This window comes from Astyanax mexicanus, chromosome 13, assembly GCF_023375975.1.
Source record: "Astyanax mexicanus isolate ESR-SI-001 chromosome 13, AstMex3_surface, whole genome shotgun sequence".
Classification (NCBI taxonomy): domain Eukaryota; kingdom Metazoa; phylum Chordata; class Actinopteri; order Characiformes; family Acestrorhamphidae; genus Astyanax; species Astyanax mexicanus.
This window is the reverse complement of record NC_064420.1, coordinates 28,695,723-28,708,540: the sequence shown is the minus strand read 5'-3', so window position 1 is coordinate 28,708,540 and position 12,818 is coordinate 28,695,723. Positions and strand designations below refer to the sequence as shown.

Below are 12,818 nucleotides of genomic sequence, written 5' to 3'. Positions count from 1 at the left end.
GCCTGTTTTCTTAATCTCTCTTCTTTCCTGAATATAACTTGCCTCTTTCTGACTTCTGCCTAATCTGTCAATGGACTTTCCTGCTTCTGCTCTGCCCTGTTGTGAATTTTTTCAATCTAATCCAGATTACCTTCTCTGCCAGCTTTTAATCCGTCCCCTGCTTTCTACTAATTGCTCTTTCCTTCATTCTCTTGCTTGCAGAGGGAGGAGCCAGGGTCTCCTCTAGACTCTAAGGCAGAGGTATTTTGTGGTGTCTGGCCCATGTCCGTCTATCTGAGTGTCTGTCTGTCTATTTGTCTACCTCTGTGTAGATCCCAGTAGCATGACTGTTAAGTCCATGATGATTAGCTATGAGATGAATCGTATTTTGTTACAGAGCTCACCCCGCCACAGAGCATGATTTTTCTGTGTACATGGCTTTCATGTCACACAAGCCAGTCTGTGTCTTCTTAAAGGAATCAGTCTCTTTTTTTTTTTTTTTTTTTTTTTTTTTTTAAGATGAAGATGTTACTGACATATTAATGGTCCATCCGCAAATGCATGTTGTTTTTGTTTCGAGGTTGTATTTGTAAAAGAGTTGTTTGAGTGTTAATTTTAGAGTTTTGCTACATAATATTGGCTTGAGGTGGATTGAGATTGATGTTGTTGTTGCGTAGGAACCGGGCAATTGTGCCTTATCATGTGCTGTGCCTGAACCTTTCACCTTTAACTCTTAAACAAGCAAAGACCCAAATATTAATGTATTGAAAAAAAATTAAAATAGTCAATTATTAAGATACAGGAACTTACAGAAGCAAGAAAGGTGAGTATATCTCAATAGAAGGCTAAAACAGCTAAAAAATGGCTACTAAAAACTTATTCTAACATATTCACTTTGTTTCTTTACTTTAAGTGAAAACTTTCCAACAGCTGCAGTCCTTTGAAGAGCTGCTTCTTCAGCAACAATTTTGTTTAAAGTTTGTTTCAGAAAGTTTTTGAGTAGTGGTTCGAAAGGTGTTTATTATTCGCTGAAGGAGCTCTGCTGAGCTATGATACCTGTGCTCAAAGACTAGATACAGCTCTCAGCAGTGGCTAAAAAAAAAAAACAAACAAAAAAAACTTTATTTCCAAACACAATGCGATACCCGCCTAGATAAACACAGATGTGAATCCAGACAAGACTAAATTTATCAGACGATCACTGAGCTCAATGAGAAACAGTAGGTAATTCAACCAGTATTTTGCTTGAAGGACTATGGAGAAAAATACAGACATGGTCAATTCAGATAAGGATAAAATCACAGAGTATCCCCTGTAAAAGAAAATAAATATCTCATCTGAATAAGCCTTTAGTTTCAAGGTCCTAAATTTAAAACAATCATTCAAAGTCAGGGAAACCAACACCAGAACGCCCTAACCCAGTCCAGAACATCCTCACCTACCTTGTGATTCTGTCATATGTTAGCCTAGGAACTAGCTTTAGTTAGGTATGCTGTCAGTAGCTCTAAATAAATGTTTAATGTTTGTTGAAATTATGATCACGTTTCCAACGCCGTAGCCTACTTTATTCTTCATTTGCTTTAAATATATATGATCATAAACTATTTGATATGAAGTGACAGAAAATTCTAACACAAAGACTAAAGAAACTAAAAGACTAAAAACACTGAACTTGGACTTGGACTGTGTGTCTCACCACTTCCTCTTCCTCCAGACTCTGGTCCTATAGTTTCCAAATGAAGTTTAAAATTGTGGATGAAATATAAAAATGTGGATCTCATTTTCCGGCAGGATTTAGCACACTGCCCACACTGCCAAAAGTAGCAATTGGTCTTCTGTTTAATTTTTTGAGAAATAAAGTAACTTTTCAATGATATTCAAATTGTTGAGATGCATTATGTATAGTTTAAAAATGAAATATGTTTTATAAATGGGCATTTCCTAGATGGTAGATTTGGAAGATTTGTGGGTGGTTCATTGATAGGTCAATTTTAAGTGATTTTAAAATGACTCGGACCTAAAATCACAGACTTTGCCCTTGTTTTAAGTTCTAACTTAAAAAGCTTAAAAAGCGCAGTCTACTACATCTGCATCACCTTGAAGCTCATTACTGCAGTGAACACTCTCAGTCTTGGTGTGCACTTTGTGGGTTTAATGGATGAGCAGAGCTGAAACAGATGGCACAGAAATAGCAGAGCTGTTTGAGCATATTGCCAAATTAGTTCATTTGAATACCATGTTGACTTAGATGGATCAAAGAGTGGCACACATATTGCTTCCTACTTTAGATTCCTTTGGTAGGTTTAACAAAATTAGGGGTGACATTGTTGCCACGTTATTTCATTCTTTCCTTATATGCATTTTTACTTTATATGTCTGTCTCTTTTTTATATGAATGCACCTCATTAAAAAAGGCTGAAGTCATTTGTGTCAGTGGCCTGGGTACATTTTTACACTATTATTTTGGAATTTTTTAAGTTTAAGTTTTTAATGGAGAGAGTATTAGTAATATTTTGGACGGGTGTATTTAGGACATTGACACAACCTTGTTCACTCTCTGCAGTTTCATGCCTGACTTTACTATGTGTCTGAGTGTGTGTGTGTGAGAGAGAGAGAGAGAGAGCGCGAGAGTGTATGTGTGTTATGAGACTTGAGCTCTTGTCTGTTTGGCTGCCTGCCTTGCCCTTTAAACTCAACCATGCTCTGCCTCCCTGTCTTCACTCCTGCCACTGTCTTCCCCCCTCCCCGCCTCTTCCTCGCTGTGCCTCGCCCTGCCTCGCCTTGCACCATATCTCACTCCCTCACCCCTCTCCCCAGTCGGACCAGGATTTGGCCCCACGCCCTAAACAGGAGGTACTACTTCTGGCACATCCACTGCCTGAGCTGTTTGTCTCTGATAGGATCCTCTCATTAGTTTCTTTCCTCATATTTGTCCGGTCATAAGTGGAGGTCATGGAAACTGGACAAAAAAAAAAAAACTGCACAAGCATGAACCATACGTTCATATGGGGTACTTTTTTTTTCTTTTTCTAATGGTGTCCAACCTCCCTTTGGTGGAAAGGCTTGTGAGCCGAATGTAGATTTACTTTACACAGATAAAGGAAAATTACTCTAGCATGATCTAACCTACTCTCTATATGTGCAAGTGATTTGCTAAAAATCCAGCTCTAGACCAGCTGGTTATCCAGAAAAAAAAAAACTATAATCCAGTGCACTATAAGGCGCACTGGATTATAAGATTATAAAATGCATCAATATGCATTGTGCGACACTAGTAAGGAACTGGGTTGTTGCAATGTTTTCCTTCTAATTCAGCAGATTTTGCTGCTGGGTGGCAAAACCTGTAAAGCTAAGCTAAGTAAAGAAAACTGTCATTCTTAAAAATATATATTTTCTTTTGAAGTCAAACGAGCGCTGAATGTTAATCTACACAGATTTCTCTCTGGAAAACAGTTTTTGGTGAGTATTTATAGTAAGCTTAGGTTTCCTCAATTTTTTTCACTAAGGCTGGTGTGGAGCAGCATTAGTATTAGCAGCTAACCGCTAGCGCTAGCCACGGTTAGCAGCTAATGCCGCCCGACAGCGCTATACTGAGAAACCCTGAGTGTTCTAGTAAGCTAGGGTGATACTAGCCGTGTTATCTTGTTTTAACACGGTAAACATGCAGGCTATGTCCGATATACTCACCTTAGAAGAGCGAAAGAGCGAAAAGCACTTGGCGTGATTAGCGGCTAATGCTAATACTGCTCCAGCTGGGCTAGCCAGGGTTACCAGCACTTCAGCAGAGTGTCTTTACTGCTCTTTACAACCTGACTGGTAAAATCATACATAAGGAGCACTGGATTATAAAGCGCACTGACTATTTTTGGGGGAAATGAAAGGATATTAAGTTTGCCTTATAGTGCAAAAAATATGGTAACTGCTAGTTGGATAGCTCATTAATTAGATCTTGACAAGTATATGTTTTTTATATTTTTTTTTCTTCCGGATGACCAGCTGGTTTTAAGCTGCATTTTTTTTAGCTGGTGAACAGAAACCCTGTAGCTCAAATTGGAATTTGACAGACTTTTCCAAAAGAATTAAAATTAAAATTTTCCAGAATTAAAAAATGCATTAGCTGAGGTAAAGGCATTCTAAGAGTGTTTTTTTTTTTTTTTTATAAAGGAACTTGGTAAGTTTATTTTTTAGTTTAGCTTGCAATATATCACCTCACAGTGTGTACAGGTATAGGTGTTTCCAGGCTGTCCCCTGACACAGGTAACACTTCATGATTCTTTACATACTGCATATCTTAGAAGTTTAGGCGTGTCAATGTATTAAAAATAGACATCAGGCAGCACATTCAATACAATTTCTTGTAAGAACTTTGTGATATTGTGTGCTGAGGCAAACACAGTACCCGTCAAAAGTTTGGATACACAATCTGATTAATATTTGTGCTTGTAGATTAATCTTAAAGACTTCAAGGCTATGAATGAACAAAAAAAAGTTTTTTTTTTTTTTAATAACCTGGGTGGTTTAGGAGGATTTGGAGCACAGTGTGAAGTAAAGGAGTGCACAAGAGTTCAGCACCTCTAGAACTTCTTTAAGGCAGTTGGAGAAAAAGTCCAGAGAATAATGCCAAGAGTGAACATCCAAAGCAAAAAGTGCTACTTTGAAGAATCTGTATAGTATAAGTATAAAACATATTTTGGCTTGTTTAACAAATATAACATATGTGTTCCTTCATTTTGATGTCTTCAGTATTAATCTACAATGTAGAAAATTGTAAAACTAAAGAAAAAACATTAAATAAGAAAGGGTGTGTCCATACTTTTGACTGATACTGTATACTCTAGATTTAAAGTATGTAGTCCAGTTCTGAAATCATATATTTTTCAAAAACATACGACTCTGAATGACTTCTATTTTTAGATCTTAACAAAAATAATTATTTAGAATTTAGAATACACTATTAAAACATTTATAGTAGAAGTAAAATGACAGTTGCTTTAAAAATGAGGCTTTTATTACTTGAATGTCTTTCTGCTGCTCCAATTAAATTATGTTATTTATGAAATAGGCCACACCCCAGTGCAGGTATTTCCACAGAAGCCTGTATTTAAAGAAAACCCATGTTAAATGAGTTTTTAACTCAGTCTGTGATGTGCCTGTTTAATCTATGATGGAAAGCCCTGCTGTAAATTCACTTTCTTGCCTGGGTTTGTTCTGCAGCAGTTCCTGGATAAGCCGGAGGATGTCCTGCAGAAGCATCAGGCCAGCATCAACGAGCTGAAGAGAGCACTGAGAGAACCCAACAGCAAACTGGTCCACAGAGAGAAACGCCTATCTGCAGCTTCTTCTGGTAGCACTCCAGAGAAAAAAGCTGTGAGTATAAGAGGCTTATGAAGAGCCTGCAATGTGTAGCGTGCTGATGTTTTGTAATATAGTTAGAAAGAATATGGATATTGCTCATCGTATCCGCTTTAGAGGCACTCAAAGTAGCCTTTGCTTTAGAACAGTTCTTTGAGCCACACTCTCACTGGGCAAATAGTTGATTGCGATCTTTATTTAATGACTTTCTGTGTTTGTTATTGTGTATTGTCTTGTCTTGTCTTGTCTTAAGAGGAGAGTGAACTTTTATGTCGTTGGCAATTGCCGACTTAGAATGTTTGAAACAGTAATAGAAGTATTCTTAAGCGGATTAAAAATGATTTGCGTTTTGTTTTCAAAAGGTTATTTTCATGATTACAAGAAACAGCTGAAACACAACTAGTGTTTTTTTGAAAGTACGTTTTACTTGGTAGTAGGAGTAAACCGTATTGTATTTTTACATTTTTCAAACAACAAAAAATATTTGTTTGAAATCAGTCTATTTTGTAATTGGTTTGTTATTTAGTTTGGCTTTTGTTTTGTGGTAGAGTTTTTTGTTAAATTACATTATTTTTGTGTTAAATTATTTATCTTGATTCATTTCCATTATTGTATACTATGGATGCACCAAAAGTTTTGGCCGAAACAAAATTAACCATTTGACTAAAGGACAAGTACTGAACATTTTTTAATTCACTTTAGCACTTTTTAAATATATTTTATGGCCTTTTTCTGATGCGTAGTGCTGCGTGTGGCTGCGGACAGAAAAGTAGCTAAACTAGCTAGCTAGTTAGTTAAATGGGGCAACAGATTGCAGAGGCTGCAGCATTTAAAGTGGAAGAGAAAAATGAAAGTTAATAAAAGCTAATTTCAGCTCCCCATCATAGAAGAATTAAAGAATGGACAATACTATTTAATAGCTGCACCACCTGCCCCCTTTCCGAAGACTAACAATGCTCAAGTTAACGATTTAACCAGCAGCTAGGTTACTGAACTTTAGCTGTCCACTGCAGTATATCTGTATTGGGTGCTTGAAGGGTTATCCCAATTGTTAAAAGAGAAATGGAATCAGGCCTGATTAGTCTGCCACTGAACAAATCCTTATACTAACGGAAAGACTGCAATATTACTTAAAATAAAGTAATTGTTCAGTATAAATTATTGAGTCTTTTCACAAAGTGTCATCTTTGGATGAATATTTTTGGTTGACAAATGTTCGGTGCATCCCTATTTCATTTTATTTACAAAATAGACAAAGGTTTACAGATTTTATTTTCTTCTGAATTTTTAATACGATTACGTTTATTCTGTTCCAATAGTATACATATAAATATAGAGTTTGCATTAAAACACTTGCAGTGATGATATTTTAGGGTCTTATCGCCCACCCATACTTGCTAGTGTTTTTGAACTCATCCCTATTTTTCTTTCCTTGATTGAAACTATACTTAGGGCTTGAATACTGTTACCTACCTGCATCAGACTCTTTAACATTTATACCTATTATAAAGCACATATTAGTTACAGTGATAGAGTGTAGAGGCGTCCCTCGCAAGCGATTGAAACTGTTCACTCTATATTGATACATAGGCCTCTGAGGAGCCCTTATTGATTGAGAAGCCAGACGGTTGTCAAAGAGAGCTGACCCTCAGTTCAAAAGAGGAAAAGAACAAGAGCCCTGCTAGAATAGATCCGTCACTCACTGCTTCTCAGCGTGAAGGAGAGGAAGTGATGAGAGGAAAAATCCATACGCCTCATGGTGGCGCGGTGGGAAGCTATGCCGTAACGAGGAAAGCCAAGAAGAACTCCATCCCGTCCCCGGAGAAACCTCAGAGGAGCATGGCTAAAGGTTCGGTATTGAGGAACCAACATAGCCAGGATTCTTATTCCTTTGGGGACGACGAAAATGGTAATGGACTCCCATATGAGAGACATGTGGAGAACAGAGTGGAGAACAGCATTCACACCAATGGTTATGATGAATACCCAGCAGAGAGACACTGGACCGACAGGAGGTACATGCGCACAGGCCGTGAAGAAGATGCTGTAAACTCTACTGTGGACTTTTGGAACTATGAAGAAAAGAGTTGGGGCGAAGCTTCGCCCAATGCAGCCGTAGACAAACATATGAGAGATCAGTATAATGGAAGCAGATGGCAGAAACATGCAAATGCTGAAGGTGGAAAAGACAAAACACAAAGAAGACAGGAGTCTGAAGATTCAACTGATTCTGTTAGAAGCATTACCTCTCAATCAGAGGGAAAACGAGCCGTCCCCTTGAAGCCAGAGAGGTCAAAGAAGTTGAAGGGAAACAAGGGAGTCAAGCCAAATGAAGACCAGCCTGAAAGCCTGAGCAGATCAGTTGACGAGACTGAGGCAACAAAGTCAAATGAGGAATCTTCTGGAAGTGAAAAGGTACTGGATATTTTCACACAGATGAGTAGACCTATAGGCACAGATAGCACTGCAGCATTTTCTAAAAGAGATCCGACTGCTGATGACCATAATAGGGAGGCCAGAGCCAGAGCACAAAACCGTCAGACACCTCGAGCAGACAGGCAGCAATTTCAGGATCCAGCAGACAGCGTTAATCAGAGACTTAGTGCCGGAGATGACCAGGTCTATTGTGGAGATTCTTCCCCGCTGTCTGATTTCCCACCAAACCTAATGTTTCCTGGCTTTGATCAAATGACCCCTTTGTGTCCTCTTGTAAAATCCCAGAGGACAAGAGAGACACGTAACAACAAACAGCCTGCCTCTATTGACTGCAGCCACAGCCTCAGCCTCAAGAGTTCCAGCTTAGAATCAACCAAGAGGAAACCAGTGGTAACAACTGCTTGGCATCCTGCTTATCACTCACTGGAACTATAGGCATCGCATGAATCTGCACATCCATGTCTTATAGTTTTTACTCCCTCCAACAACACACACACAAACTACCCGTAGAACATAAGCACCTGTATCTGAGGAGAGACGGGCGAAGTGCCCAGTTTGGCACGTCCATAATGTTATGTACTGTATGTATTGGCTGATAAACGTTAGAAGCGTTAGAAGGTAGCTGCTGGCTGATTGGATGAAGATACACTTCCTCCTTTCCCTTTCCCTCCTCTTCACAGCTCAACATCTGCTTGCACATTTGAGACAAACCATAGGATCCTCCATGTAATTTTCATTTGCTTAAGCTTCAAGCTCACGTTTTTCCTCGTAATTCCCACTGTGCCTGTGGCCTCTCCTTCCAACAGCCTTTCTCTGGTCCCGTCTTTTCTTACTGTCGGTCAGAAAGGGAACGGCTGTTGACAGGACTCACAGGCACCTAGCTATTAAGCAAAATACCAAAATGCCATTTTTGCAAATGTATGAGCTTTTGCAGGCAAGGCGTTCAAAAATGGCCGTGTAATTGCACACGAGCAGGGCACGGAGGTAATTGGTTAACTGATTGTTTAAGCTAAGCTATGGTCCGTGGATGGAATTATATACGCTGTCACTTGGTGGTAGATAAGTCTTTATTTTCAAGGGCAGGGAATATTGAGGTACTTATCTTTTTGGGCCAAAGCCAACCGAGGAGCTTCAACATGAACAGCTTAATCACAACCCTGTTAAATTCTGGTTAATTATATCATTTAATGTCAGCTGACCTGTGTTGACCTGGGCTGACTAAACACGCCTTTGATATTTAAGGCTTTAAAAAAATTTATAAATAAGAGACCACTTCAGTTTCTGAATCAGTTTCTCTGATTTTGCTATTTATAGGTATATGTTTAAGTAAAATGAACATTTTTGTTTTATTCTATAAACTACAGACAACATTTCTCCCAAATTACAAATAAAAATATTGTTTATATAATACTTAGAGCATTTATTTGCAGAAAATGAGAAATGGCTGAAATAAGAAAAATGATGCAGACCTCAAATAATGCAAAAAAAAAACAAGTTCATATTCATAAAGAGTTCAGAGTTTAAGAATTCAGAAATCAGTATTTGGTGCAACAATGCTCTCCTCCACCAGCCTTACACACTGCTTTTAAATAATTTTATGCAATACTGGTGCAAAAAATTAAGCAGTTCAGCTTGGTTAGATGGCTTGTGATTATCCATCTAACTATTGATTACATTCCAGAGGTTTTCAATTGGGTAAAATCAAAGAAACTCATCATTTTTAAGTGGTCTCTTATTTTTTTTTCAAAAGTTGTATTATCATTTGGTTCCTGAAGCTCCTAAGTTACTTTATTTTTTCAGTACACAGACGTATTACTTTGTAGTTCTAAAATTACAGAATGTAGTCCTGTATCTGTTTCTCTTCATACATAATTATTCTCCGTTCTTCAATGGCCATATCCCCAAAGGACCAACACAGAAGCATTCCTTACAGTGTATAGCCGGCTATAATTTTTTGGCAGTACTTCATTGGAAACCAAACACCCCAAATATACCCTCAACATTTTTGCCATTAACTTACAGTAAAGTTTTATTTATTTTGAAATTATATGTTATATTGAATTTTACATACATTACAGTTGTATCATATAGGAACTTTTTACTCTACAGTCTGATAAGAGCATAATAAAGTATGCAGAGAAACAGAAGAATTACATCCTGCAATTGAACTTCAAACTGTTCCTGTTGAGCTTAAACAAAATTAATAATGTATATAGAAACAAGGAGGTGGTCGTAATATTGTAATATATCTATGTATTGATCTGCCACGTCGATACAAAAATTGACAACAGATTCAAAGCCCTTGAAATGGCATTTATCATCACATCCTAATCTTTGAAGCTCGATGCTCGTAAGTCAGGTACTTGCACTGTTCTGTCTTAATTGATTTGTGGAGTTTCATGTTTGTCCAGATGGTGGGGTTTTGGGCATTTTGGTGTCCTGCTCTTTTGGTCTGAACATTCAGAGCTCTAACTCTGCATTACTCTTCCTATTATTTCATCTCACCAGGAGCCCCTCCCCACTCCAGCAATTCATGCGGAACCTCAGGAGGATGCCCAGGTGCCTCATTTTTCCACTCATCCATTCATCCATCCATTCAACCACTTCTGTCATCTTGCTAAACCATATGTTTAAAAACTTTTGGATATTTGGCATGAGCTTCGAGCTAAGGGCCCATATTTGCTTCCATACCACAGTAGCATGAAATCAATCGCATGGCCCCGCCCCCAACGTACCAACATGATCACATATGTAAATTGTCCCATTGTGTCTGATGATGCAATGAGACAGATGGTTTTGTCTCAGCACATGTAATGTCGTCCCATTGGGAACTGGGAAATGCCATTTAACACCTAACAAACAGTGTCTAAGGCTTGCCTCAAAAAAAACAACAACAACAAGCCAAGGCTTTTTAGCGTGTTTACCTCTTGAGAGTCATTCTTTTTTTTTTTTTTGCAAACAACTTTTGTCTTAATCCTCCCTCAGAGACATGTCCACGTTCTTAACAGAAAACCTTTTAGTTAATCCATCCCATCAGTTACTTAACCTTTACATTTAGACTTTAATATATGTTGTCACAACCTTAATATTTTTGCTTTGTGGAAACTTTCCCCATACCATCATCTTTTTGTAGTTGGTTCATGTTACTCTCATGTTGTGGTGTTTTCTACTGCATGGTACCAACACTACTTGATCTGATCCTATTCAGCAGTTTTGCTTTTTTGTTAGAGGATATCCACATATACTTAAGTCTTAAAAGGTCCTTAATTTGCCTAAAATGTTTTAAAATGCAGAAATTAGATTTTACTCTCCAAGCTAGGCTACTAAAGCAATGGATCCTATTTGGAGTGCAAGAAGACACCCATGTTTGTTCATTATAATGGTCTGTCAGAAAACCAATTAAAAGTCTGCAGATACATTAAATTTGGCAAATTTGGTATCAGGAAAACAGCACTTTTTGGTAGTTGGTTTGGCTTGTAATTTAAAACAAGCTTTGTAGGGACTAACGCGTAATGTGTAAACCTTGCAAATCACTGGATAGAGAGAATTATCACTCTAAGTGACGACGCAAAAAGAAGATACCAAGCACAATCAAGCCATTTGTACAAATCTCCAAGCTACATAACTGATCATATTTGTAGTTTGCAACATTTCCATTGTCTTTTGAAGAGGTGCAAACTGTGTCAGTGGAAAACAAACCCAGTGCCAGGTAGCAAAGAGTGAGTAAAGTCCAGTAGTGTTGATATCATGCAGAAAACAAGTGCCTTTCCTGTCCACATTTGTTGTTTCCTCAAACATAGTTTAGCTTCACTTTTCCTGCTCAAGCATGTACATTTTTCTTTCCTGAATTCTGACTTTCATTCCGTTATTCCTGTATAGAGGGAGCCATGGGAACGACGCCTAGGATCTGTGTCCGAGGACGACCCTGATCCAGAAACCCTCTATCTTAAAGAGACCCACCTCGGCATTGAGCGCAAATGCTCCAGCATCACCGTCAGCTCCACTTCCAGCCTGGAGGCTGAGGTAGACTTCACTGTCCTTATGGATCTTCAGACAGGGATGGAGGAGTTCTCCAGAGGAATGTCTGAGCTTGGGGAGAAGGACTTCTCGTCTGAGCTTGGTCTTTCAGACCGAGACCGGCCGACCCATCCGGCCTTCATATTAGGAGCTGACCCCATCATCCTGCCAGAGGAGAAACACGCAGACATATGGAGAACTGTGGAGGAATCGAAACCTGTGGCACACGTGGTAGAGCAGAAGCCTGTGGAAGAACGTAAACCTGAGGTAGATAGTCCATCTTCTTCTTCTTCTTCAATGTGGGAACTGGGCCACCACCTTGGAGAGAGAGATGCACAACCATGCGTCTGCATTGATGTTTTTGATCATATCATTTTTTTTTCTTTTTCTTCTTTTCATTTTCTCTTGCGTCCTACAGGGCATCAAACAAAGCATGAATTTACATGGGATTTTCAGTTCATGATTGATGCTAATTCTGTTCCATATGGTGCCGCCTTCCATAGTCGATTGTCAGTCCGTTCAAGGTTTGGTTGCTTTAATTTAAAATTTTTGTTATGTTTCTCACAGCTTCATATTATTATTTTCTTTTAAACCATGCCTCTCTCATTTTATAATGTCAAGTTCTTTCAACTGACAGATGTTCAAACGCCCAAACATTGTATTACTAATCAAGATCTGACCTTTTTCATTTTCTCTTTCTTTTTTTAAGCCTTTTGTTCCAAAAAAAGCTCCCCGGTCAGTGAAAGCTGCTCAGGCTTTGAAAAAGGAGTCTGCAGAGCTGGCTAGTATGCAGGCAGTCAGACGAGAGGGCTCCGAGATAGCATCCTTCCAGCCTCACAGCAGTGACATCATCGCCTCGCAGGCTCTGAGGAAGACTGAAGTTAAGATCGAGACACAGCCGAATGGATCGGAGGTCACTACAACCATAATGGAGATTACAGACCAGGTAAAGGCAATTTCATCTATGGCACTATTCATATTATAGCTATTCATTACCTTTCGTTTATATGCAGGGCATTCATATGCTAATACAA

At 38.6% G+C, this 12,818-nt stretch overlaps 1 protein-coding gene across 9 annotated transcripts in view; it reads left to right on the top strand.

Moving 5' to 3' along the window:
- Positions 1–12,818, top strand: part of si:dkey-178k16.1 (band 4.1-like protein 1) — a 115,930-nt gene that overhangs the window by 92,980 nt on the left and 10,132 nt on the right. For 4 of the 9 annotated variants that reach the window (XM_007234646.4, XM_007234644.4, XM_022677307.2 and 1 more), the window contains exons 13-19: positions 202–240; positions 2,797–2,832; positions 5,194–5,346; positions 6,922–7,746; positions 10,276–10,326; positions 11,647–12,051; positions 12,494–12,730. In XM_007234646.4, the coding sequence (XP_007234708.3) occupies positions 202–240; positions 2,797–2,832; positions 5,194–5,346; positions 6,922–7,746; positions 10,276–10,326; positions 11,647–12,051; positions 12,494–12,730 (1,746 nt within the window). Of the gene's footprint in view, positions 1–201; positions 241–2,796; positions 2,833–5,193; positions 5,347–6,921; positions 7,747–10,275; positions 10,327–11,646; positions 12,052–12,202; positions 12,309–12,493; positions 12,731–12,818 lie in introns of those variants that run through there. The other 5 variants (XR_453236.4, XM_015601671.3, XM_022677308.2 and 2 more) reach the window with 5 other exon arrangements.